The sequence below is a fragment of the Eulemur rufifrons genome, chromosome 2 (genome assembly GCF_041146395.1).
Source record: "Eulemur rufifrons isolate Redbay chromosome 2, OSU_ERuf_1, whole genome shotgun sequence".
Classification (NCBI taxonomy): domain Eukaryota; kingdom Metazoa; phylum Chordata; class Mammalia; order Primates; family Lemuridae; genus Eulemur; species Eulemur rufifrons.
The window spans coordinates 102,056,431-102,083,187 of record NC_090984.1 but is presented as its reverse complement, the minus strand read 5'-3'; the positions used below and the strand labels follow the sequence as shown (position 1 = coordinate 102,083,187).

Sequence of the window (26,757 nt, the reverse complement as noted above, 5' to 3'; positions counted from 1 at the left end):
CCATTATCAGCCAAAAGCATGAAATACTAAGTAATAAATTTAGTAAAACATGTTCAAGACTTTTATACTGAAAAATATAAAACACTGTTAGACACTGAGACACTGAGGGTTGCAGCAAAAAATTTAAACAATAAAAAAAATTGCTAGGAGAAATAAAAGAAGACCTAAATAAATGGAGGCACATATCATGTTCATATGGATTGGAAAATGCAACTCAATATTATTAAGATGTCCACTCTCCCAAAATTAATCTATACACTCAATGCAATCAAACCAAAGCCAGTAGGCTTTTGTGTAGAAACTGACAAAGGGATTCTAAAATTCCCTTGGAAACACAAAGGACACAACATAGTCAAAATAATTTTGAAAAAGAATAAAGTTGGAAGACTACACTACCTAATTTCAAGGCTTAGTACAACACTACAGCAATCAAGAGAGACATACAGATCAATGAAACTATGAAAACACTTCAGTTATAAACCTACACATATATATTCCAATTGATTTTCAATAAAGATGCCAACATAATTGGATAATTTCAATAAATGGAGCGGGATCAAATAGACATCAATCTGGAAAGAAATGAACCTCAACTTCACCTCATACCATACACAAAAATTAATTCAATACATATCACAAACCAAAATATAAAAGCTAAAACGATAAAACTTCCAAAAGAAAATATGAGAGAAAAAGCTTTGCGAAGTTGGTGATGGTAAAGATTTCTTAGACAGGAAGCACAAAATGCATAAATGCATAAGAATTCAAAAAATTTGTTACACTGGACTTCACTGACATTTAAAACTTCTGTTCTTCAAAAGCCACTGTTATAAAAATGAAAAAGCTAACCACAGACTTGGAGAAAATATTCACAATATATATCTGAGAAACGCCTTGTATCAAGAGTCCTTTATGGCAGGCAAGGTTGCTCGCACCTGTAATCCTAGCACTCTGGGAGGCAAGGCAAGAGGATCGCTTGAGCCCACAAGTTCGAGACCAGCCTGAGCAAGAGTGAGGCCCTGTCTCTACTAAAAATAGAAAACTTAGCTGGGTGTTAGGGTATGGGCCTATAGTCATAGATAGTTACTAGGGAGGCTGAGGCAAGAGGATCGCTTGAGCCCAGGAGTTTGAAGTTGCAGTGAGCTACGATGACTCCACTGTAGTCTAGCCTGGGCAACAGAGCAAAGCTCTGCCTCCAAAAAAAAAATAGTCCTTTATAATACAGTAATAAAAAGATTACAAATCCTAAATTTAAAATGGAGAAAAAGAAGATATACAAATGGCTAACAGCAAATGAAAAGATGTTCAATATCATTATTAATCAGAGAAAAGTAAATTAAAACTACAAAGAGATATGCTACCCAGCCACTAGACTGCCTGAAAAGGCCTGGCAATACCAAGTGTTGCCAATGATGGGGAGCAACTGAACTTTCATACATCACTAGAAAAATGTAAAATGGTACCACCACTTACCAAATGACCCATCTATTCCACTCCTAGGTACACTTGATCCTTGAAAGCACACACAAAACATGGGTTTGAACTGCACGAGTCTACTTATATATAGGTTTTTTCAACTAAAAACTGATCAAAAACACTGTATTCACAAGATGTAAAACCTGCATACACGGAGGGCCAGCTTTTCACAAACACAGGTTCCACAGGGCCGACTGTGGGACTTGAGTATGCACAGATTTTGGTATACATGCAGGTCCTAAAGCCAATTCCCTGAGTATACTGAGGGATGACTCTACCCAAAAGAAATGAAATCATAAGTCCACACATGAATGTTCATAGCAGCTTTCTTCATAATATCCCAAAACTGGACACACCCAAATGTTCCATAACAGATGAATGGATAAACAAATTGTGGTCTAGTCAAACAATGAAACAGTACATAACAATAAGGAATGAACTACTGCCTCATAAAACAACACAGGTAAACATTAAAAACACTATGCCGAACAAGAGTTTAGATGTGAAAGTATACATACTGTATGATTCCATTTATGTGACATTCTAGAAAAACTATAGTGACAGACAGCAGATCTGTCGATATCTAAGGCTTGAGGTGATGGGGAGGATTGACTGGAAGGCCAGGAAGGGCTTATGTAAGTGATGACACAGATTGTGGTGGTGGCAGTGGTTAAATTGGTATTTGTAGTTGTCAAAAATCATCATCAAACTGTATACTTAAAATAGATGCATTTTACTACATGTAAACTAGATCTCAGGAATGATTAAAATTAAACACTATATTGCTTAGGCACACATATAGATGACAGAACACTTTTATTTTTCAAATCAAAGTTATGACAAATACAAAGTTTATGACAACGTCTGACCCTGGGTTGGGGAGCTAGTTAGGATTAAACTAGCTAGCTGAGGGATTTTAAAAAAGAGAGGAATAATATACGGGTAGATTAAAGTACTGTTAATGATCTATTTCTTGGGTTAGATAATATTCATCATATTATAAATAAATACACAAAATAAGAAAGCATCGTGGGGGGAGCAATATGACAGTGTGTCACAGTTAATTTAATTCTATGAACTTGAGGTACAGATTTAAAAGAAAAAAAAAGGTAGTCACCTCACCCATATATTTCCCATGTCTCAGATGTAGGAAATATGCGAATAAATCCACCTCTCCGATCATTCTCTTCCTTCACCCTCCGTAAAACTTTGATCTAGATGCAAGAAAAGAAAATGAATAAAATGAGTACCTATGTTGAAAACTGGAATCCATGTGGCTGTACGACAAAGGAAGAGTTATGATCCAACAATATGAAAGAAACATGGAGGGAGAAGTTAATTCCATTTAAAATACTGTTTCCTAACAAAAAATTTCCCCCATCTTGCATTTTTCCTTTTCAATATAAGATATGAATTTGTCATGAATATTATGAATCACTCACTCATTTTCACTGAATCCTGTGTTAACCCACAAAGGCCTGAAAAGGAGTTATCTTTACCTCCTCCATTGACAGACCAAGCACAGAACCACCTAACTTCCCCGACACTTTCTCCCGGGTTGAGCCCACAAGGTTTTTCATTTCCGCATCACTGGCAGAGAGTGGACGGGAACGCTAAGGAGAAGAAAATAAAAATAATAAAGTTTTTTAAAACACAGTTTTCATCATTCCTCATTTCCCTTTGTTCATTCCCTCACATCATTATCTTTCCTAGTATGTATAAGCTCAAATCCATGGCCCATTTTCTGTAGTTAATCTCTTAGCCTGAAACCCTGGGAAACAGATGAAAGTTAGTAAGCTCAAAGGCAAGAAGAGAAAACAGAATAGTAGAAAAAACACTATGGGTTGAGACAGAAACACACAGAAAAAAAGAATGAAGTCCATGTGACTTTCTAAGCTAGTACTTAATCCTAACCTTGGTTTTAGAGTACATCCAGTATTTCAAGGATATGGAAAAAATCTGAAAAGAGTCTCAATAGAAAAGTGTGCATTTATTTCAGTAAATGTATTCTTTTTAGCACTGGGGAAGGAGAGTTAAGAGAATTGAGACATAAGACACAAAACCAAGGAATAACCTATTATACCATAAATGAAAAAGTTGGGCTGTGAGATGTTTTAGAGCTTGAGGGGGGAAATATTGAGATGAGAGTCATCAGTGACACAGAACAGGGCTGTGACCAAAAGGCTACAACTTAGGAAACACTGTGGTTGCTGGACTTCAAGAGACCTGGAACAAGGATGACTGCCCTGGGAAGTACTCCCAGGAGGCAGCCAAATGGGCCACGTTCATCATTCGTTCCAAAAGATGATCTGGTATCTCAGCCTCTGAATGATGATGAGGGACCTCATCTGAGTACAAAAGTTTTAAGTGGATTTTAATTTTATACGAACAGAAAAATAGAAAGGTAACAAAGGAAATCAGATGGTATGAAAGAAACATGATAATATACTATTATTGAAATAGATGAAGTGACAGATAAAATAAGACAAATCTGCCAAGTAGAAAGAACAGAAATAATTCACCAACTGTGGGTGCAAATTGTCTTCTAGATTCCTAGAAGTAACTCAACCAAAGAGAAGCAGCCCTGTTGTCAGGAACTATTGTTCATCTTTCTCTATGTATAGACTATCCATAGAAAGGCATTTTGGTAATTAACTTTTGGCCTTTTCAGCAATATTCATTGTTATGGACTGAATGTTTATGTCTCTCTAAAATTCTTATGTTGAAGTCCTAAGCTCCAATGTGATGGCATTTGGAGATAGAGCTTTTGGAAGGTAATTTGGGTTAGATGAGGTGAAGAGGGTGGAGCCCTAGTCTAATGGAAACACTGTGCCCTTATAAGAAACACTAGAAAGCTTAATCTCTCCCTCTTTCCCTCTCCCTGTCTGCCCCCCACCCCACCCTAGCAGATGCACAAAAAAGAGGCCGTGTGAGCATACAACAAAATGGCAGCCACCTACAAACCAATAAAAGAAACCTCAGAATGAAATCTACCTTGCCAGCACTTTGATCTTGGACTTCCCAGCCTTCAGAACTGTGAAAAAGAAATTTCTATCGTTTAAGCCACCTAGTCTGTGGCATACTGTCATGGCAGCCCAAACAAATGAATATACCCACATACACAAATAACCAAAAACAGTTTTACCTTTGAACACAAGAGATACCAATACATACTCATCTTCAAAGCTAGCATGGGAGTTATAAAAACTAAATTTTCTGATAGGCAACTCTGAGATGAGATAGCTATATAAAGAAAAGTCAAGAAATCAACAGATAGATGTAAGCAACACGTGAAGTGCAGGGACTTTTATCTGGGTAGCTTTTACTGTGGTGTCTTCAGCATCTAGAATAGTACACAGTACTTGGCACAGAGTAGATCAATAAATATTTGTTGAACGAATAAATGAATGAAAGTGCGGACATACAGATCAATCATGGTCAGAACTGAATTTTGCAGAATGATTTTAGGAAATATTTTAACTCCTTTCATTCTCTGGAAATACATTAAACAATACGTATTGAAATGAGAGGGTTTATAGAGGAAAGTTCAAAGATTTAGAAAGGAAACCTATACAATAATTTTTTAAAAATCTTCAAAAAGCTTATTTTAAGTAAAATAAACCAGGCACAAAAAGATAAATATTGCATTTTGACACTCATATATGGGACCTAAAAAAAATTGATCTCAAGAAGGTAGTGAATAGAATGGTGGCTACTAGAGATTGGTAAGAGTGGTGGGAAGGGCTAATGAAGAGGTGTTGGTGAAGGGGTAATTCTGTTAAATAGAAGGAAAAAGTTCTAGTATTTAATAGTGCAATAGGGAAACTATAGTTAACAATAATTTATTATATTTCAGAAAAGCTAGAAGTTTTCAAATGTTCCTAACATAAAGCAATGATAAATATTTCAGGTGTATCATGTCCCAATTACCCTGATTTGATCATTATATGTTATATGCTTATATCAAAATATAACATGTACTCCATGAATATGTACAATTATTATGTATCAATAAAAATAAAATAAAATAAAAAGTGTGAATACTTATTTAATGTATAATTTGGAAAAGCAAAAATATTAAATGAATGGTTTGGGAACTTTTCTCATGATCACACACTACTTATTTACCAAAAAATACTTATCTAGTTCACACATGACAGCATATCCCTGATCATAAAACCATTAGCAGTAAATCCTCCCAAGTCAAGTGGCCTTCTTACCCAATGGCTTTTAAAGTTGTCTTAAATTATACAAGAAGAGTAAAAAATAAGCATTCATTTAAATAACATAATAAAAATATAGATTTTTTATAAAGTATTTTAGAACAGAAAGAATGTTATTTAATAGTGTTGACAAACTAAAATCTGTATTAAAAGGTTAATGAAAAATATTTTAAGAAATAGTTATTACCTATTAGAATAGTTTTAATACATGGCTGTATTTATAAGAACATGGGTCAAATCACTATTGAATGACATCTAATGTGAACCTCCAATTTTTGTGGGTTTTTAAAAATGGATTTTAATATTCTTAGCTTTTAGAAATTGAGATAATGACATTGCGACCTTCTTCTACTATCTGGTCCCTGTAAACAATGAATTAGCACCCCAAAACTCTCAAACTTCTCTGCCAATCACTTTCAATGAGTTATCTCCCATACACAACTATTACTCCTTAGTTACTCACAGTCCACAATGCTAGCTCCAGCTACTGTGTACATACACATATGTGGACTGTTTGGGGTAGGGAAGAAGGCATGTAGGAATTCAGGACTGTGCTTTTGATTGGGGTATCTGGGAGGTTTGAGAAAGGACAGAAAGTAACCTTAATTATAGACACAAGTGCAAGAAAAGGCAGAGAAAGAGAGTAGGGAAGAAGAAACGATAAGGAAGGGGGAAAAAATGCTTATGAGCATCAAGGAGACACACTTGGAGATTAAAAAGCAAGGCAAAGGTAAAAAAAAAAAAAAAAAAGAATCAGACTGATTTGAAAGGCCATCGGGACTATAAAAACAAGTGCAAAACAGTCCAAATGCAAGCCAGTCTGTGCTTTTGACTTTGGGCATATCAGCTACATTCTCTGGGTGGTAGATATAATAATAAATCCACATAGTCCCAAGGGTTGACTGAATGCACTAAGGAAATAAGGCTCTTCTAAACTTAAAGAGAACAACTGCTTCTGGCTAGATAACATATGAATTAAACTATCAGGTGTTCAGATAAATTTTAAACTGTCAAATTACTGTCAAGAATTCCGCCATGAAACATGCACCAAAGATATTAAATTGTCATTAGTACAATTTATGATTCAGAAATCTACCCAGACAAGAAATCTTTACCTATCTCATCACTATTGCTAAGGAAGAACTGACTGAGAATGTAAAATTATTGAGACAAGTAATCTCATGTCCCCACTCAAAGCAGCAAGAAACAGATGTTGAATCATAAAAATGATTTTCAGCTTAAAGAAAACTGGCAAGTAACAATGATGAGAAGAATCTGATAAAAAGTGGAATAGGAAAAAAAGGTGAGATATCCTAAAAGATATCATAATTGAGGGGAAAAAATAAAATCTGTTTGACAGGGGACACATGCAAAGAATAAAAATTTCCCAATGCAGTTTTACAAACTTTGAAGTAAATAAACTAGAAATAGCTCAATGTATATGTGATGTATCTGCCATCTAGAAAATAAAAGGTAAAATTAAGTTTAAAAAAACAATATGAATTAATGCTATCAACTGAAAGAAAAAAAGTGAAAAGAATGACCCATCAAGAAATCTGACAGGAAGTGGACAAAAATGGCTTCTAAGAGAAGGTTTAAACGTAATGATAATCAGAAGTATACTTTGAAATTTGGGAGGAAAGGAAAGTAAGTAAGTAGGCTTCTGTTACAGTAAAAAAAAGAGATTACGCAACATCTGGAAATTTGGAATAAACGTAAGTCAGCAGGTCTGAGAGACATGCATCTTGTTATTAAGGGAATTGGCTTTAAAAATAAAAAAACTTACCAAAACCACTTACAATTATGTTTGAAAAATCATGAAGAACTGAGGAGGTACCAGAGGATTAGAAAAAAACAAATGAGGTACCAATCCTCAAAAATGTAAGAAGTATGCTCCTGGTGATTACCGCCTGGTAAGTCTAACTCAAATCCCTAGTAAAATAAGGAACAAATATTAAAAGAAAAAAATCCATAAACATTTAATGGCCTCATGAAGAACAGTATGGAAGCTGCATTATTTATTTTTAAAATGCTCAAAAAGTTTAATTTTCAGGACAAAATTACAAAAAAAGAGGATGACAGCAAATATATTTTAATGTCTTTGGAATTTAGAGAAGCATTTAAGAAAATCTGACGAAATTTTTATTCTAAGTTATATTTCTAATCAGGGGTTAGTGCCATAATATAATGACTATAATACATTGACAAAAAACTAAAAACAGTTAAAACCCATAACTGTAAAATAAGATAAATATTAATAGCAGTGAATCAAGTTAATAAGTGATTTCCAGGATGGGTATTAATTAAGCATTATTTAGAATCTTCTTTAACATCTGGAAGGAGAAATAAATAAATAAAACAGCAAATGCGGATGACAGCAAATGTGAAAAACCTGACTATAAATAGCTGAATATCAAAATAAAACCAGATAATGACAATGGGAAAAGGAAAATCAAAATAGGATTCAAAAGTATGAAGGGGACTACATTTTCTGAGTATAAACTATTATACATGTCCAGCACTATCCTGAATATTTTACCTATGTTTTATCACTTCCTTCTCACCACAACTCCATGCATATATTATTATATATCCCCATTTGACAGCTGTGGGAACTGAGCCTCAGAGAGGTACGGGACCTTGCCCAAGGTCTAACAGCTAGTAATTGGCAGAAATCAAATATGAATCCAGGTCTATCTGATTCTAGAGTCCATGTTCTTTCCACAACACCATGCGATAAATACAATTTCTGGTGGGTAGAAAATGTGAACCACAGACATTCAAGGGAAGGGAGAAATGTAGATAGAACAGATTAAAACGGAAAAGGCAGACAAAGGGCAAAGAAGAAAGAGACTTCACAATTTTACAGCAACAGAAAAAGAAAACAATGTAGTCTAAATAGAACAGGGAATTTCTTTTCCTTTCTTTTCCTTTTTTTATCTTTACTTAGCTCTGATGAAACTACTGTAGAGTTGGGAGTACTACATTAACAGAAAGACAATGACAAAGTAGAACACTGCAAAGAACAGTAAGAGTCAAAGAATCCAACATGCATAAATCTGGCTGACTAAAACCAGAAAGGTTTTGTGTCAAGTAAGCAAGTGTTCAAACATATAACTACTAAAGAGAGGCCTTGCTCTCCAACAAGGCTATTGTAACCTATGGCAATTCAACTAATGCAACCAGATGCAACGGAAGTAAAATGTATAAAGAGAAATTAAGATTAGAACTGCATATCAAAGACACTTCTTTAGAGTTACTCAGAAGTCTATGAAAGAGTACTCCTTTCCTAATGTTCTCCTTTAAGTAGAATAATTCAAGGAATATTTAGAATGTAAGCTCTTTGAAGTCAACAGCCTTGTTTTATTTATTTATTTTTTTGCCATGGATAGCAGCTAGCATACTTAAGCACTTACTAAAGATAAAGCACTGCATATTACACAGTTTTGAATTCTACCAACTAAACACCAAAATTCATATTACAGAACCACATTAACCAGTTACCAATACTAGACAAGGCATCCAGTAACAATTTTTTTTTTTATTTCTTGGATTCATATAAACCATATAAATCACTTCATCAGAAACAGTAGCTAAGAAAGTTACAATTCAAGCTTCCAAGCTTACCAGAAACTGCATCACAGAGTACAAATGCCAAAACAAATATACTGGAGCTTTTTGCTAAATAACTAATAGTCACAGTGACACATTTATGTAGGAGAACATCTATATCCCTCAGATTAAAGTATCAAATAGCAGGAGCAGAATCCCCACTGCTAGCCTATTACTACAAAAAGATATTTTTAAAAGTCTGTGTAGAAGAAGTGATAGTTAACCTCAAATACTGCTAACAAGAACACTAAGAGAACAAATGCTGATGATTCCGAGAGAAAGATATTTGTCTTTATTTTAAAGGTAGCATCTGAGACACTAATGGCAGAGTTTCTAAGATTCATAAACTGCAAATCACTATATATTAGTATATGAAATGTCATCTGTTAAGAAGCTCAAATACAGCCCGCCACCCAATGTGAAAATGTTTCTAATATAAAGCTACTGGCGATAGTTTGTTTCATAAGATGTCTGAACAAAACAGAGTTCATTTGTGAACTGTAATATTTCCTTTCTGGAATATTGTGATCAAAGTGATAGATATGCCTGCCTCTAAGCCCTATTCACCATTTAAATTCAAATGCTTCCATTACAGCATAATCGTGACGGGAAAAGAGGATTCCTAAATTCCTGCATCCTCTACTCTTACATTCTATAACCAAGACGACATCTTGTGCATTTATTTTTATTTTATGTTATTAAACTGTGCAAAGCAGGTACAATAAAATACGTACCATGAAAAACTAAGCTAAAGGCATTCCATTTGGGGAATGGAAATAAAAGTGAATTAGATCTCCAAATGATCCAGAACTTACCTGCTTGGTGTTTGATGACTGAAACTGTGCAGATACTGGACGCTATAAAAGATGGAAAAAGGGAATAAAGTCTTATCTTCTCCTAACATGCCTACATTTTCCATCTCCTACATCTACGATATAAAAAAGGAAAAAATAATGTCCAAGCAGGGACAAAAAGTAAAAGCCCTACACTCTGGTTGGAAAGTTAGAGCATTTATCATCTTTCACACTGCTTTCTCCTATGCCATATATATCCCAGCTTTCACATCTCACCACTGAGGAAACAATCCTACTACCAGACACTGAAGATCCGGAAGTTAACTAGTCCACCTGACAAATGTGTTTCACACAGTACACACAAATGATCTATAGTTCCTTTAGCCTGCATCTAAGTGTCCTGTGGGCTACTTACAGATGAAATCATGTCATTACCCAACAGTTAGCAAAACAAGTGTTCAGTAGATTCTCTATAATCTGCGAAGATTTGCCAATAAGAGCTGACAGGCAACCTAAGAAAAGGGATCAGTTCATCTAAGTTGGCATACAGCTACCTCTAGAAGTGACACTTGGCAGAAACTGTGTCAAAGCTGCACAGAAACATTGACAATCCTTTATATGCAATCCTGCAGCTCTTGCCACAGATACTGCAGGAAATAGTTTGCAAAGGAATTTGCAAACAGTTTACCTAAATTAAGTTTTCCTAGTATAGCTATGTTAATCATCTACTTTTTCTTATTAAAAATTAAAGGAAATTCTTTGATCTGTGTTGATGCACTGATCAAGTACAACACTGTTGCCTAGTTTCATTTCTAATCAAGGTAAGACCTCTTAAAATATAGTAAACCCTGTTCCACATCCCAACACTAATTAGAGAATCACCCGAGAGTGGGGGTCACAGACTGAATCTAGCTCAAAGACATATTATGTTTGGCCTGCAAGTATTTTTTTTAATGAACTATTGGCCAATATTTAAAAGTAAAATTTCTGATTTCTCTTGACAATAGGAAGATCTCACAACACTTGGCCCACACTTATGCATGAAGTGATCAGCTAGAGCACATCAGTAAAGCAGCTGCCCCTTTAGATGAGGCATGCACACTCCAGTTTATCTCAGTCACATCACTCTTAGCATTATTACACCTGCCCCTGTTTATTCATTTACATCACCTGCCTGAAAGCCCCATAGGTGTTGCCTTTGAAAATCCTGTTCTAATGACAAATTATCTGAATTAACAATAGTATATGAGCTTGACAAACAGAAATAGCACTACTCTAAATGAGACCAGCAAGCCAAAGGAACAAGAAGAGGAAAAGGAGTGGAGGGTGGGAGGAAAAAGAGAGGAATAGAGAGCTAAAGTGGAGGTGGGGGAGGGATAAAAGGAGAGGAGAAGAAAGGGAAAGAAAGGAGGGAGGGGAGAAGAAGCAGCTATTTATGCCTTCAAAGAGCTTACAATCTAGCAGAGGAGTACTGAACAATTTAAAAGCAGCAAATCAATGAATGCAAAACAATGCAATATAGAAAAGTAAATAATGTTGAAATGAAAAGTAAAGGTTATGAAAGAGTAGGATGGATTCAGTAAGAAAAGATCTCCAAAACTTCTGAGCAGGCAAAGTACTTAAACCAGATTGGAAGAGAGGAGGGAGGTGGATCTTTTAAATAAGAAGAAATGTTAAAGTCAAAGATGCAGAAGTGGAAACCAGCAGGGTCAAAACAGGCAAGGACTGACAAGATGGTAAAATCGAGTAAACAGGAGCATTAGCTGATTGGTTTAACTGGACCAAAAATGCAGAGTACACAAAGACTGGAGCATTGCTTGGTCAAATGATGTTTCAGAGATATACAACTTTCTTTAGGCATTCATCTCATTTAGCCTCAATCAACTCATGATCATGGAGGGTCCTTTTGAAGAGAATTACTTGCAGAGAAAATACTATTTCAATGAAGCATCATCTTTATGAAGCTAGTCTGAAGATCAAAAAGAATGCAATAATGAGTAAGAATTAGTAGGCTCCTTCTCTGTTCTTTGTTTTGAGCATGTCAATCTGAGGGGGAAAAGGTGCTTTTTAAAAGGAGGGAGAATGGAAAAAGGAAAGATAACAAAAAAAAAGCAGCTAAGAGAAAACACAAAACAAAAAATGAATTAAGTGTGTTGGAAAGCATTGAAAGCATTGCTGTTAGTCTGCTGTCTAGCTTGATCCCCAAATTCTCCTGCTCAATGACCTCATATCCACAGTGCTTCAGCTCCCTCAATGACATCAGCTGTCACTTCTGAGAAAGCCTCTTTTTGGGCTCCCTGCTGCTGAATTTGCTTACCTGAGATTTCTGGAAAGGATTTCGCCTGGAAGACTCAAAGGTGGGATAAATTGGCCGGGTTGATGCCCGTTGGGCAGGATCTTGGCACACAAATCCTGAATGGGGAATGGGCAACATTAAAACCTACCATTTTCTAAGAAATTAGCAGGTTTGGGTGTACCTTTTCTTTAGATGTACAAACTCAGTTTCACTGTCATAAATACTACAGAGATCCACCCCAAAAGGATTATGCACAAGTCTCCCATACACACATTGTGCTTCAACTTTGAACCACCATAACTGGAGAGAAGAAAAAAGAAATATGCAGATAAATCCACCTTGCTGGTGTGTAGGTGAAATGTGATTCTCATTGAGAAAGACATGTAGATTTTTGATGAACCTCAGAATAAATGTGCAAATCACCACTTTAAAATACAGTTGTTATTAATAAAAACACGTTATTTTAAAGTGATTTCCTCAATAATGACCAAAAAATAATATTGTTTTTACAGGGAGAATCCAAAAGCAAGTGCACAGTCTTGTCCTGTTACATGATCTACTTCTGAAACTGTAGAAGGTGATCTATTGGCAACTTTTAAAATAAGCTTTGTAGATTATCTATGACTTTAGAAATTGGACTTCAGCTAATTTCACTTACTTCCTAAAAAGAAGCAGATTTTCCTCCAAGGAGAATAAAGTAGCCAAGTTTTACAGCATTTGCTGGTACATCAGGTACTAGTTCATCTCAAATAAATTTTATTATGTCTTTTTATAGTACTCAAAAAAAAAAACAACAAACCTACATCATACCCACCTGACTGCACACCTCCATTTCAAAGTTTTGGCTTATCTACTTAAAATGGGATTTCTTCCTTGGGCTGCTTTGGTTATAACTACTACAGAACAGATCGTGTTGAGATCAGTAGAGACTGGCTAGCAGAAATATAACCAGTCTCCTTTGTAACAAGGCTTCTTCAGTGGGTTTCACTTTCCCAGCTCAGAGAAAAATATACTTTCTCCAGATCTTTGCTTAATTCTCTTCCACAGCTCATAATTCCTGTGCCCCAGGTCTCAGCCTTAGTTGTGGTTCAGCCTCAGGACAGAATGGAGCCAGGGGGAGTAGAAACATGTAAACATGTCCCTGAAAATATAATTTTTTAGTACAAAATATTCAGCATGGCTTAGGAACTGCCAGTTGGCAATACATATGGAGTCTGACAAAATGGATGCTCTGGTTATTTTTGTGAGTCCAGTTCAGAAAACAATACTACTCACCTACAACTGTGAACATATCTGAAATCATACTGGCTTTAATCTTTAGGTCCAGAGGTGCATCACTAACAGAAGAGAGAAAGAAAAGAGTAATTGATAATTTTGTAGGTTAATGGAATAGCTGCCCCCTAATGGGCACCAATATAGCAAAGTTTCCATATGTCAATGAGGAGCAACACATAAAGCACATTAAATCCACGGAAGAAGAAAAAGAAATCTGGGCCAAAATACTAGAAATAAAAGCCCGGTGTTAAACTCATCCTAAGGAAGGCAGGCCCAGCACCAAAGCACTGATTCCTTAACATGCAATTTTTTTTATTCCAGAAGGTCTTGTACAATTCAAATTTTGCACAAATTAGGAATACTGCTTCATTATCACCATGGATTTTAGAGGTTCTCTTAGCATGCTCTTTTATGAGTGTGCTGTCATTCAAATTATTTTTTATTGCTGCAATAGTTGAATCACATTCATATGCAAAAGAAGAAAGTTTGGCCACCTTTGTACTTTTTTTTAAGTCTTCATTTTCTGTTCTAAATCAATCTTCTTAGGCTTACAGGCTTGCAAATAGGACGAAAAAATACAAATCATACCAAAGTCTCACCAGATGATACAGCAGGAACCCACATGGAAACAAAAGTAACACGGACCAAAAGCAAGAGGTCTCCTTGTGGCAGTGACTGCCATGCTGGCTTTGGCATGGAGGTGTTCCTCCAGAAACCAGACTACTCTCGCTGCTGTACCCAATGCATCACTCTGGGGACCTCTAACATGGTATAATGCACTTTACTGGGCAATCTGTGAAAGGCTGACTTGACAAAAGTTTAGCATAACATCTGAAGCACGTTAATATCTAGCTCTACACCTTACTATTGAGGTTAAGCCAAACTCCCACTCCACAAAGTAGTCAATCTGTCTTTATTTGATTACTTGGCATTTTGCCAATATCTTTCATCCTTAAAAACTCAGCAGCTGGGTGGTCTTTGGCATAAATCTCTAGGGCTCTCTGTTTAGAGAAGTGAATAGCTAATAGAAATTCTGGCTGTAGCTGCAAATGTAAGAATAATCTTCTCTGGCATTGAAAAATATGTTTCTTTACTTCTTTTTCTTTTCTTTCTTTTACTTTTTTTTTTTTTTTTTTTTGAGACAGAGTCTCACTCTGTTGCCCAGGCTAGAGTGAGTGCCATGGCATCAGCCTAGCTCACAGCAACCTCAAACTCCTGGGCTCAAGCGATCCTCCTGTCTCAGCCTCCCGAGTCGCTGGGACTACAGGCATGCACCACCATGCCCGGCTAACTTTTTCTATATATATTTTTAGCTGTCCATATAATTTCTTTCTATTTTTAGTAGAGATAGGGTCTCGCTCTTGCTCAGGCTGGTCTCGAACTCCTGAGCTCAAACGATCCGCCCACCTCGGCCTCCCAGAGTGCTAGGATTACAGGCGTGAGCCACCGCGCCCGGCCTTTTCTTTCTTTTGAGACAGAGTCTCACCCTGTCACCTGGGCTAGAGTGCCGTGACGCCAGTCTAGCTCACAGCAACCTCCAACTCCTGGGCTCAAGTGATCCTACTGCCTCAGCCTCCTGAGTAGCTGGGACTACAAACATGCACCACCACATCCGGCTAATTTTTTCTATTTTTAGTAGAGAAGGCGTCTCACTCTTGCTCAGATTGGTCTCAAACTCCTGACCTCAAGTGATCCTCCCACCTCGGCCTCCCAGAGTGCTAGGATTATAGGCGTGAGCCACCACACCCACGCATGTTTCTTTCCTTCTTTTAAACAATAGCTTGGATAAAAAAAAAAATTCTTTTAAGATTGTTTGAAAGTTTTTTAGACTTTAATCTTGGATAAATACCAGAATATGGGACAGGGTAAAAGGACCAGATATTATCTACACTGCCCTGGGTCCAGCTTTATATCTTTATAGTATATGTGGATTTGAGTCTACATAAACTTTTGGTAATAGAAGAAATATAATACTGTATGTCTTTATGTAGCCTTAAGGGAATATCTACAAAATTTTTTTTTTTTAAAAACTGGGGATAAAAATGAATGGAGGGGCTGGGCATGGTGGTTCACACCTGTAATCTTAGCACTTTGGGAGGCCAAAGCGGGAAGACTACTTGAGGCCAGGAGTTTTGAGACTCTTGGGCAATAGAAAGACCCCGTCTCTACAAAAGAAAAAAAAAAGAAAGAATTAGCTGGGTATGCTGGTACGTGCCTGTAGTCACAGCTACTTGAGAGGCTGAGGCAGGAGGATCGCTTGAGCCCTGGAGTTTGAGGTTGCTGTGAGCTACGATGATGCCATGGTACTCTGCACTCCGGTCTGGGTAACAGAGTAAGACCCTGTCTCCAAAAAAAAAATAAAAAAGAAGTAGAGGAAGAAGAATGGAGGAATCATCCCTTAGAAGCCCAATAAAAGTAAACATATATTAAAAATTGACTAGGTAGACATAGATTCATGGTTGTCATGTAGAATTTGACAATATACCATAAACCATCTAAATTAAGAAATTCTAGTCATCTTTAATAACTAGGAAAAAAATCTAGTGCCAAGAGAAATGACAAAAAAAAAAAAAAAGACAGACAGAAAGACAGAAAGACAGAAAGAGTGTTAGTGCTACTTGAAGGCTTTTCTAGCTGATGGAACTGACTTACCAAGCCAAAGAAGGAGAAAGATTCACTTCCAACAACCACGGCTTCAGAGTAGCATCTATCAGCACGTCAAAGCCATAGAGTTCTAGAAATACAACACAATACACAAGATCATTTTCCATGTTACAACCATACAAAGATCTAGAAGATTCAATCCAATCAATTCCCATCAGAAGCTAGAAACTGAGCATAAGTAGTAAGTAGAAGCAGAGACTCTTTCAAGTTCAAGAGAAATTAATCAAGTTCTAGGGATAATAAGAAAACAATGCTATGAAATTCTACTGTTTCTATCATCCATTCTATTGATGTTCCCAAGAAACAGAGGAACTTGACTCTAGAAGAGTTAACAAGCATGATTCTGTTGTGTTTATGGACAAAAAAAAAAAAGTTGGGAAAAGGAATGAAACAATGCTGTTTTGGGCCTGCTCAGGATTGTCCTCCCCCGCCACCTTCCTGCCACACCCTGAACACAGAAAAATCTACTGCAGGCATCTCTCCAGGATCCTGCCATCACATTTTCTTAGACCCGGGTCTTGCTTTTGCAACCTAGGTCAAGGAGACATCTAAATGTAAAATATATTTATTCTTTTCTCTCTCCCACGGTTTCAATTTTCCTTTGAAGACAACTGTTATGAGGAGCAAAGACAGACCCATGAGCAGGATTTCCTCCCAGGGTACCCGGTTTCATTTAACAAATTCAGGGATGAGAGGGTAATTTTGGAACCCTTCATATTATCATTAATGAGACCCTCTCTACAGAAATCACAATAGTGCACAGTCCTTGGTGTACACACACACACACACACATATATATATATATATATAAAAAATATATCAGACTTTCAGAAGTCCCACTCACTCCCAAACATCCCATCCCATGTCCCTAAAATAAACTGCTTATACCTTTCCTCCAAGAGAAAAAGACTACCTTGCTTACTATTTGACTAAAGGTCACAGGCCAGAGCTTACACCCATAGAACACAACTAGGTATTTTCCAGAAACTAATTCTCATACAAATTTTCTTGCTTTAAGATTTTATTTCTCAGTCCTCTTAAAAAGCAGAAAATAGGCCGGGCGCAGTGGCTCACGCCTGTAATCCTAGCACTCTGGGAGGCCGAGGTGGGTGGATCGTTTGAGCTCAGGAGTTCGAGACCAACCTGAGCAAGAGAGAGACCCCATCTCTACTAAAAATAGAAAGAAATTATATGGACAGCTAAAAATATATATAGAAAAAATTAGCCGGGCATGGTGGTGCATGCCTGTAGTCCCAGCTACTTGGGAGGCTGAGACAGGAGGATCGCTTGAGCTCAGGAGTTTGAGGTTGCTGTGAGCTAGGCTGACGCCACGGCACTCACTCTAGCCTGGGCAACAGAGTGAGACACTGTCTCAAAAAAAAAAAAAAAAAAAAAAAGCAGAAAATAATTCTAAAAAGATGGGCTTCCAAAGACTCTTTTCCAGAACACAGGAAGTCTGATTTTATATGATGTAGTACCAAGAATCCTAGAATGGGAATCTGAAGACCTGGTTGACCTCAAGACTCTACACTATGGAACCTGGAGAAATCATTTCTCTCTCTTTCTTTAGCACCCTTTGATTTCCTTTAGGCTCTTTATTAATCACTGTCTGTCATATGTGGATGCACAGTAAACCTATATCCTATTTATGCAGTATGGATTCTTGCAGACATGCATATTCTAAACCCTCTAGGGAAGTTTCCATGAATAACTTGACTTTCATAGCAATTACTTGGGATTCTACTTAATTTGCAAAAATAATCACAAACTATACAAGAGTTTGTGATGGATTCACCTTCGTATAACTACACAAAATTTACATATTATCTATACTGTAAAATGTAAAGAAAAGGAAAACTCTTTCACCTACCTTCTTTTGGTAATGAATTCATAGCTTTTATGGCTAGAATAGTCTTCTGAATATTTGACCTAATCGTCAGCAATCCCAAAGAATATTCCCCCTTTAACCTGAGAAAAATCTTTTGCAGTATAGCACTAAATAAGGCATTTAAAGGAAAAATATAATTGCAAAGTCTACAAGTCCATGTTATCATTACACAAGAGAGAACAGAATGTCTGACTCAAGAAAAATAATATGTCATAAGCAAAGGATTCAACTGTTTTATGTAGTGGTAATATTAATAATAGTAAGAGGAATGAGGGTAAAAATAATGATGTACATATTGATTAGATTTGCAGAATCAGCCACAAATTCAAATCAAATTAAGAATCAATGAGGCTGGGTGAGGTAGCTCCTGCCTGTAATCCTAGCACTCTGGGAGGACAAGGTGGGAGGATCGCTTGTGGCTAGGAGTTCAAGACCAGCCTGAAAGAGAGTGAGACTCTGTCTCTACAAAAAACAGAAAAATAAGCAGGTGTGGTGGAACATGCCTATAGTCCCAGCTACTCAGGAGGCTGAGGCAGGAGAATCCCCTGAGCCAGGAGTTTGAGGCTGCAGTGAACTGTGATGAGGTCATTGCACTCCAGCCTGGGCGACAGAGTGAGATCCTGTCTAAGAAAACAAAAAAACAAAATAAGGAAGGCCCACTATTTAAACACCGTGCATTGAGCAGCTATCACATTTACTTAACCATTTTCCCAATCAGGGGCAAATCCCAAGAATCTCAGTTGACAGGCTGAGAACCAATGTTCTGGGAAGTAAAAGAAACAAAAAAAATGACCTAGAGAAAAAACAGCCTTCACTGTGTTAAATTAATTTTCACTCAAAAGAATAAAACCTGTTAGTGCTTAACAATCTCCATGGAGAGTGTGGCCAAACTAAACAAGCAAACCTCAACTCTAACTTCATCTGTACATGTACCAGGCTGAGACCTACTACCATCTAAGAGTTGAAGAAGAAACACATACTAGTATGTGACAGCACTGTTAACATGGTGCAAAGCCCAGCTCATCTAAAAAGCTGGAATTAGGAGAGAAAAATGGGGTGAAAAGATAGCTTTTGTATCAGGTTTCCCTCTTAAAAGAATCAACTCAGCTTAAGAAAAATAATTTAGGTCTTTGGCAGGCTACTAGAGTCCTTATAATAACACTTTTAACTTATGATTGGTATTTTCTATGGACAATAAAGATTTTAAAAGGTAAGGAATAGGTTGTAGCAAGAATATTAAACTTCTTCACCCTTTAATGTTGTGTGTTTTAGCAGCAGTTTTTAGAATTTCAAATCTTCAGTATCCCAAAAAAGATATACCAGTGTTCCTGTCATTAATGGGTACAGGCAAGCTAGGCTTTTCTGGTTCTGACAGCTCCTCTCTCTGTTAGTCTGTGTTGTCTTCATCATGAGGGAAGAGCATGACTAAAGCAATCTTCCTGCCTCAGCCTCCCGACTAGCCAGGGCTACAGGCACGGTCTACCACACCTGGCAAATGTTTCCATTTTTTGTAGAGATGGGGTCCGGCTGTGTCGTTCAGGCTGGTCTTGAACTCCTGGACTCAAGTGATAGTATCTTATTAAACATTTCCCCAGGACAGGATTCCTTGGTAAGAAATACTTCCTTCAGCCTCCAGCCAAACCAAAACAAACTTGAAAATTAGACTAGCCAGTGGTAAGGAGAAGCTTAACTTCACCTCCTACTTTCACCTGCCCTTATCTCCCTATTTCTTTAATACAGCTTCTTGAAAAAGCAATCTACACTTAGCTGTCTGAACTTTCTTAATACCTATTCACTCCCCACACAAAAGAATTTGCTTCTGCTCCCGCTCTCTAACAATTGACTGATCACCAAAGACCACCTTACTGCCAAGCCCAAGCATCTGAAACTATTGACCACCCCTCACTTATTGGAACTTTCTTCTCCCTTGGGTTCCAGGACACTGCTCTCTTCTGATTCTCCTCCTCTTTCCTCTCCTCCTTTTATTCCTTCTCTTCTGCTCAGCTAGTCAATGGTACATTTGTTCATGGTGAGATCCTCAGGTCTCTTTCCTTCTTAATTCTACTTCTCTTTCCTGGGTGATCTCATGTATTCTCATGGCTACAATATTATGATGATGACACTCAAATCATATCTTCAGCCAAGTGTCTCCTGGACACCAAATCCATAATTCCAAATGCCTTCTAGACATCTTCACCAGGATATTCCACAGGTATTCAGTACTTAACAAAACAGTGCTTGTTATCTTTCCCCAGAACTGTTTGGCTTCCTATTATTCTCCATCTTGGAAAATGGTAACCTTATCCACCAGGCTCCAAAACTAGAGAAACTCCCCTCACCACCTCCCAAGTACAACACAAAACCAGAATTCTTTCTCTTTCTTTTTAATCCAGCCTATCTTCTCTATTCCATTTTTTTTTTTTTTTCTTACTTTTTTTTTGAGACAAGGTCTCGCTCTGGTGCCTGGGCTAGAGTGCAGTGGCATCATCATACCATCATAGTTCACTGCAACCTCAAATTCCTGGGCTCAAGCAATCCTCCTCAGCCTTCCAAGTAGCTTGGACTACAGGCGTGGCCTACCACACTTAGCAAATGTTTCTGGTTTTTTGTAGAGATGGGGTCTCGCTATGTTGCTCAGGCTGGTCTCAAACTCCTGGCCGCAAGTGATCCTCCCACCTCAGCCCTCCAAAGTGCTAGGATTATAGGCATGAGCCACTCACTGTGTCCAGCCCTCTATTCCTCTTTGATATATAATTTCTTAAGTGCACAATTTGATGAGCCTTAACTGGATATCTCCATGTAACCCACACAGAACATTTCCATCACCCCAAAGAGATCTCTCATGCCCCTTTCTGGTAAATACACCCACCCCAATCTCTGACAACCACTAGTCTTATTTCATTCAAAACTAGGAGATTAGTTTTGCCTATTCTGGCACTTCATCTAAATGGAATCATATAGTATATACTCTTTTGAGTGTGGCTCCTTTCATTTAGCATGTTTTTGAGGTTCGCTCATCTATCACTTCTTTGTTTTAAGACAGATTTATTAAAGTATAATTTATATACAATAAAATTCACTCTTTTAAAATGTGCATTTTGATGAGTTTTGACAAATATACACAGTTGTTTAAACACCACAATCAAGATAGAAAACAATTTTATCACAAACATTCCTCTGTGCCCCTCTGTAATCTATCCCCATCCCTCCACCCGAACAACCACTGATCTGGTTTTTGCCTGTTTTCTGCCTTTTCCAGAAAATCAATTAAGTGGAATAAATATACTACATAGCCTTTTGAGACTGGCTTCTTTCACTTAGCATTGAGCTTTTGAGATTTATCTATGTTTTTACAAATATCAATAATATAGTTCATTTTTTTATTGCTGAGTAGTATTCTATTACACGGACATTCTACAATTCACCCATTCAACAGCTGATGGACATTTGGGTCATCTCCAATTTTTGGCAATTATAAATAAAGCTGCTGTAAACATTTGTGTACAGGTATTTGTGTGACCATACAGTTTCATTTCTTCTGGGTAAATACCTATGAGTGGGATTGCTGGGTCACAAGTTAACTGTATATTATCACTGCATACCTCTTACCTCCTTGGTCATTTCCCTAGCACTGTCCTTTCTCCACTGTACTCCATTCTCCAAAGCCATCAGAATTACCTTTTCTAAAAAATCAAATCTAACAGTCACAGAGACAGGCAGTCAACTGGCCCAGCAATAGACACTGATGTCAGCTTGGTTCCTGGAAGATTTTAAATTAGTCACCGCTTGTAATGTTGTATAGTATTCCCTTTGTTGTAATTCTGTCATCTCAAACATTGGGTCAAATTATAAAGTTAAAGAAAGTTAAAGAAAAAAATATAATCCTATGCTCCCCGGCTCAAAAACCTCCAGTGGCTGTCTGTTGGCTACAGGATTAAACTTATCAGTTCTTTATTATCTGGCCCTAATCTACCTCCATAACCTTATCTCCTATCCCCCCATTCTATGCAGGCAATATCTAGTCACATTTCTTACTATTTAAAAAAATGTCACATGCTGTCATGATACTGCATTTTACATATCCTATTCCCTCTATTAGGAATGGCTTTCCATGGCTCCCTGGGCATAGCTGGCAACTCTTGTGTATTCCAAGAGCACCTCAGTCACTCTACTACTTGTACTGTCATTTATCATTTCATGTCTGCTCCTCTCCACCCATCATTTGAGGGCAGGGGCCCTGTCTCATTCATCGTTACACAACAACCAGACTGAACCATAACTACCACACAGGAAACAATCAAGAAATATCAAAAGGGGGGAAAGAAGCAGAAAGAAAAAAATTTTAAGTGAAACACACTGCACAGTTTTTGACAAAAACAAAATAATGTACAGTTACTGCCTCTAAAATAACCCTGACCACGAGACTTTAAACATTTTTAATATTTAAAACAAAGACACCAATCATAAAGAAAATACAATAAATTCTTATTAATAATTTTACATATTAAAGACATATTAAGGAAAAATCTAATAGAGAGCTTAGAAAGGGATGGGGGAAAAAAGATTTGCTGAAGAAAATAATAATCCATTCAAGGCCTAAGAGATTACTAAACATGTCACACCACTAATTTTGGATCAATCCACTAACCCTCCCCAGAAATAAAGTCCCAGCTGAAGCTGTAGTCCCTGAGGCAATGGAAAGTACTGACACCAGCCAGAACTCACTGTCATTGAAATGATATTGTATAAAGGAAATTCTTTTCACCTTGGCTTTGGATTTGAGTTGAAAAGCTAAGAGGGAAGTCTTTATATGGGGTCCAGAAGAAGAATTTTAGAAAAAAGCAAACCAAGATCCCACAGGAAAATGAACTAAATAAAAGAAAAAGCCCAGAGCCAATTTGTTAACTAGTCCAATAAATCAATATGGTATCTGGCTACCAGATGTAAAGGTAGATTTGAAAAGAGTATCTAGGACTAGGTACTGTTGACTAGAGCAAAAAGTATGTCTTTTTCCGGCCTGATCTGCTAGAAAGGGTGATATCATTTTTCCTGAGATCTAGTTACAGGAGCGCAGAGGGAGAATCCAGGACATGGGGCATACAAAGAGTGGCCAGACTCATCAGGACTTGCCTTTATGTGGGTAGAGAAAGAGCCAGAGAGACCTGGCTCCTAAACTTGGCTTTGCCATTTATTAGCTGCATGACCTAGGACAACTTATTTAACCTTTCTGAAGCTTTTTCCTTCTCCATAAAACATGGATATAAAACAAAAAATTGTTGAGGACTAACGGGAATAACCAATGAAACTAAACTAACTAAAAGAAATAACTAATGTTTGCTTGGTATACAGTAGTACTTCCTACATAAGTTCCTTCTATAGTAAACTTCTTTTTGCATCTAAACAGGAGCATGGAATAAATCAGAAAAGGAGATTATCTCAAAAAGTGAAAAGTTTGTTGACTTTTGTTATTTTTCTGTTGTTGGTCTAGTAGTTTATATTGTTGGAGAATGTATACTGCCCACTTTCATTCCTTCAACAATTATTTATGGACACCCTCCCTATAAGAACCTCAGCTTACCCTGTGAAATGGTCAAGAATGGTAGCAATTGAAGGCCAAACCAGATTTCATTCAAACAAAGAGGCATACTGGGCATGGCTGGTCCTGAGCAAACATATCACTGGTTTCTGATCAGAACAAGGCCAAGCTGACCAGTCCTACAAATGGCCCCACAGCTCATCCACAGGATCCCACGCAGGAGAGGACCAGAGTCATAGCCCATCACTTCAGCCATCCTCATAAACATAGATAAAACCACTGTCAGCATCTTTAAGGGACAGCTAACATCCTGTTGTTTTTGGCTGTTTTTCTTCAACTGGTCAAAAAAGCTGTTCTCATAGCCAATTATCTCAGTGCCAATTTCCTAAGTATATTTAAAGGGTTGCTGTTTAAGCATATTATTTCACATGCTACTACATTTTCACAATCTTGGAAGACAGTAAAAATAAGATTGTCAAAATCTGTTTTTGGGGGGAGGCATCACAAATTCTATAAATCAATAGGTCTATGATCAAATGTTTTGTTTGCCAAAACCCATCTTCTGAAGGCCCATTTCTTCAAGTTGAGTCACTTCCCTTTGAGTTCTTTCACTCACTAGCTAGAACCTGGGGCAAGGGTTAATTTCTCAGGGTCTCAATTTCCATATCTGGACTAATTATTCTCTAAGATCCTTTCCAGATGTACAAACCTATGAAAAAGTATTAAATGGCTAAGTTTCAGGTAGTTTGTAAAGGTTCTCAAGTCTACACTTAAAACACTAATAATACAATGCAGGTATATATATATATCATTTCATGTAAAATCTGTTTTGAGAAAAACAAACTGTTGATGGTAATGCACTGCTGAAAGACTAACTTACAGCTTGCACACAGCAGGAACTGGAAAAAATATTAAATGCATAAACAAACAAATGAATAGGAATATTGAAAATACCTGGAAATATAGCTGCATATTACAGGTGGTAGGATGGGGAAGAAATCACAGGACATAAATACTTAGATAGTAATGGAATTCCCCAGGCAGAAATCCATAAGATAGAAAGGCAGAAACAATAGCCAAAAAAATATAGTGAACCCCATTTCTGGACTACTAGCTTTCCCTAAAAGCACCAATGCTGTTTAAGCCAAAATCTTCTGGGAAGCTCTTGATTCCTGTTTATTCTAAAATAAATGGAAAAAAAAAAAAAAGCTTATTCCTTGTAACTTAAATCCTAGGGGAGGTTAAGAGTCAGTGGGAGGCAAAGAGATTCATACAAATATACACGCATATACAAAATCATATCTGATGAGAGAAGGTTAATGAAGCACACAAAATCCCAGGGCTCACAGGAAGTGGAATTAGAACCACAAAAGCCAAGAAGACAGTCAACAACTTAAAAAACTCCAGATGCACTCAGTTTATTAAAATTGAACACAAGTAGGGAGGGAGAAAGGAGACCCATGGCTGATGAAATGGACTTAGGGGGTATTTCACTGAGTCAGAGAAAGTCACTGCTTTCTTTCACATCAGAACATTCTATTGTCATTAAGTTCAATAAATTCCTAAGCTTCCAAAATGCAATCGGGTTATAAAACAAAATAGAAAAGGAAACATTCAGAAAAGCTTTTATACTTAACTATTTAGAACAAAGATTTTTACACCAAGGGCTATCAGAAATTACCCTCATATAAGAGCCAAGTAGATGCAGAAAAGAAACTTTTAATTATTGTTTTGATCTAATAAGGTTTTAGAAGTTGGAGTTATGTTCCTAGTCCCCTCATCCCCATCCTCAAACAATTTGCAGTAATTCTAAGAGCTCTCAGTCCTTACCCAGATCCACTGGGAAGCCTTCTGTCAGGCCACCAAAAGGCAGCTAAACCAAGTACCAATCATTCATTCAACAAACACTTCTTGAACATATTCCAAGACCAAAAGATGCTGCCATGCATGGGAATGGTGAAATACTGTCCTCCAGGAGCTTCCAATCCAGTAGGGGAGACAGAAACATAAATGGATTCCAGCTGGCACGCAGATACTAACGCAGAGTTATGCACAGTGTGCTGAGGATAGAGGGTGAGGGAGGCTAACTCTGACAGGGAGACTTAGGAAAAACATCACCAAAGAAGTGATACTTGATTTTGTCTTGAAAGATGTCAGTAATCTACTAGGTCAAATAACATGAGAAAAGCATTTTAAATGCAGGATAAAATGGGTGCAAATGCAAAGAGTGAGAAAAGGACCTGGGAGGTCCAGGGAAATGGTGAAAGGTATAGTTTGGCAGAATAGGGTGAGATGGGAAGGGGGGACACAGTGACTACTAAGAATTCTCGGCCGGGCGTGGTGGCTCACGCCTGTAATCCTAGCTCTCTGGGAGGCCGAGGTGGGCGGATCGTTTGAGCTCAGGAGTTCGAGACCAGCCTGAGCAAGAGCGAGACCCCACCTCTAAAAATAGAAAGAAATTATATGGACAGCTAAAAATATATATAGAAAAAATTAGCCGGGCATGGTGGTGCATGCCTGTAGTCCCAGCTACTCGGGAGGCTGAGACAGAAGGATTGCTTGAGCCCAGGAGTTTGAGGTTGCTGTGAGCTAGGCTGACGCCACGGCACTCACTCTAGCCTGGGCAACAGAGTGAGACTCTGTCTCAAAAAAAAAAAAAAAAAAAAAAAGAATTCAAGAAAATAAGCTCAGAGACTACTGAGGAAGTGTGTATAAACAAAACATCACAATGCAATAGGAAAAGAATATAATGAAACAAGTACAGAACAGCATGAGGAAGTGGACACAACAGGGTACTTTGTTAGGTAAGACTTCCTAGAAGAGGCAATGTGAAGCTGAGTCTTAGAAAAGAAACAGGAGCATGGAAGGCAGACAGAAGGAGACTTTTGTACCCCAACAGCAGAACTTATATAAAGGCACAAAAGCATAGAGTACTCAGATGTAGAGTATCATATAATTAGATTATAAAGTGTGAGACGGGAAATAGAATGCTA

General features: G+C 37.4%; 1 protein-coding gene across 2 annotated transcripts in view; it reads right to left on the bottom strand.

Annotated features, from left to right (window-relative positions):
- Positions 1 to 26,757, bottom strand: part of TTLL5 (tubulin tyrosine ligase like 5) — a 276,452-nt gene that overhangs the window by 191,094 nt on the left and 58,601 nt on the right. The window contains exons 13-18 of one of the 2 annotated variants that reach the window (XM_069489040.1): positions 16,329 to 16,410; positions 13,677 to 13,738; positions 12,423 to 12,517; positions 10,127 to 10,168; positions 2,976 to 3,089; positions 2,599 to 2,690 (exon numbers count right to left, since the gene is read on the bottom strand). In XM_069489040.1, the coding sequence (XP_069345141.1) occupies positions 2,599 to 2,690; positions 2,976 to 3,089; positions 10,127 to 10,168; positions 12,423 to 12,517; positions 13,677 to 13,738; positions 16,329 to 16,410 (487 nt within the window). The remainder of the gene's footprint in view (positions 1 to 2,598; positions 2,691 to 2,975; positions 3,090 to 10,126; positions 10,169 to 12,422; positions 12,518 to 13,676; positions 13,739 to 16,328; positions 16,411 to 26,757) is intronic. The other variant, XM_069489049.1, reaches the window with a different exon arrangement.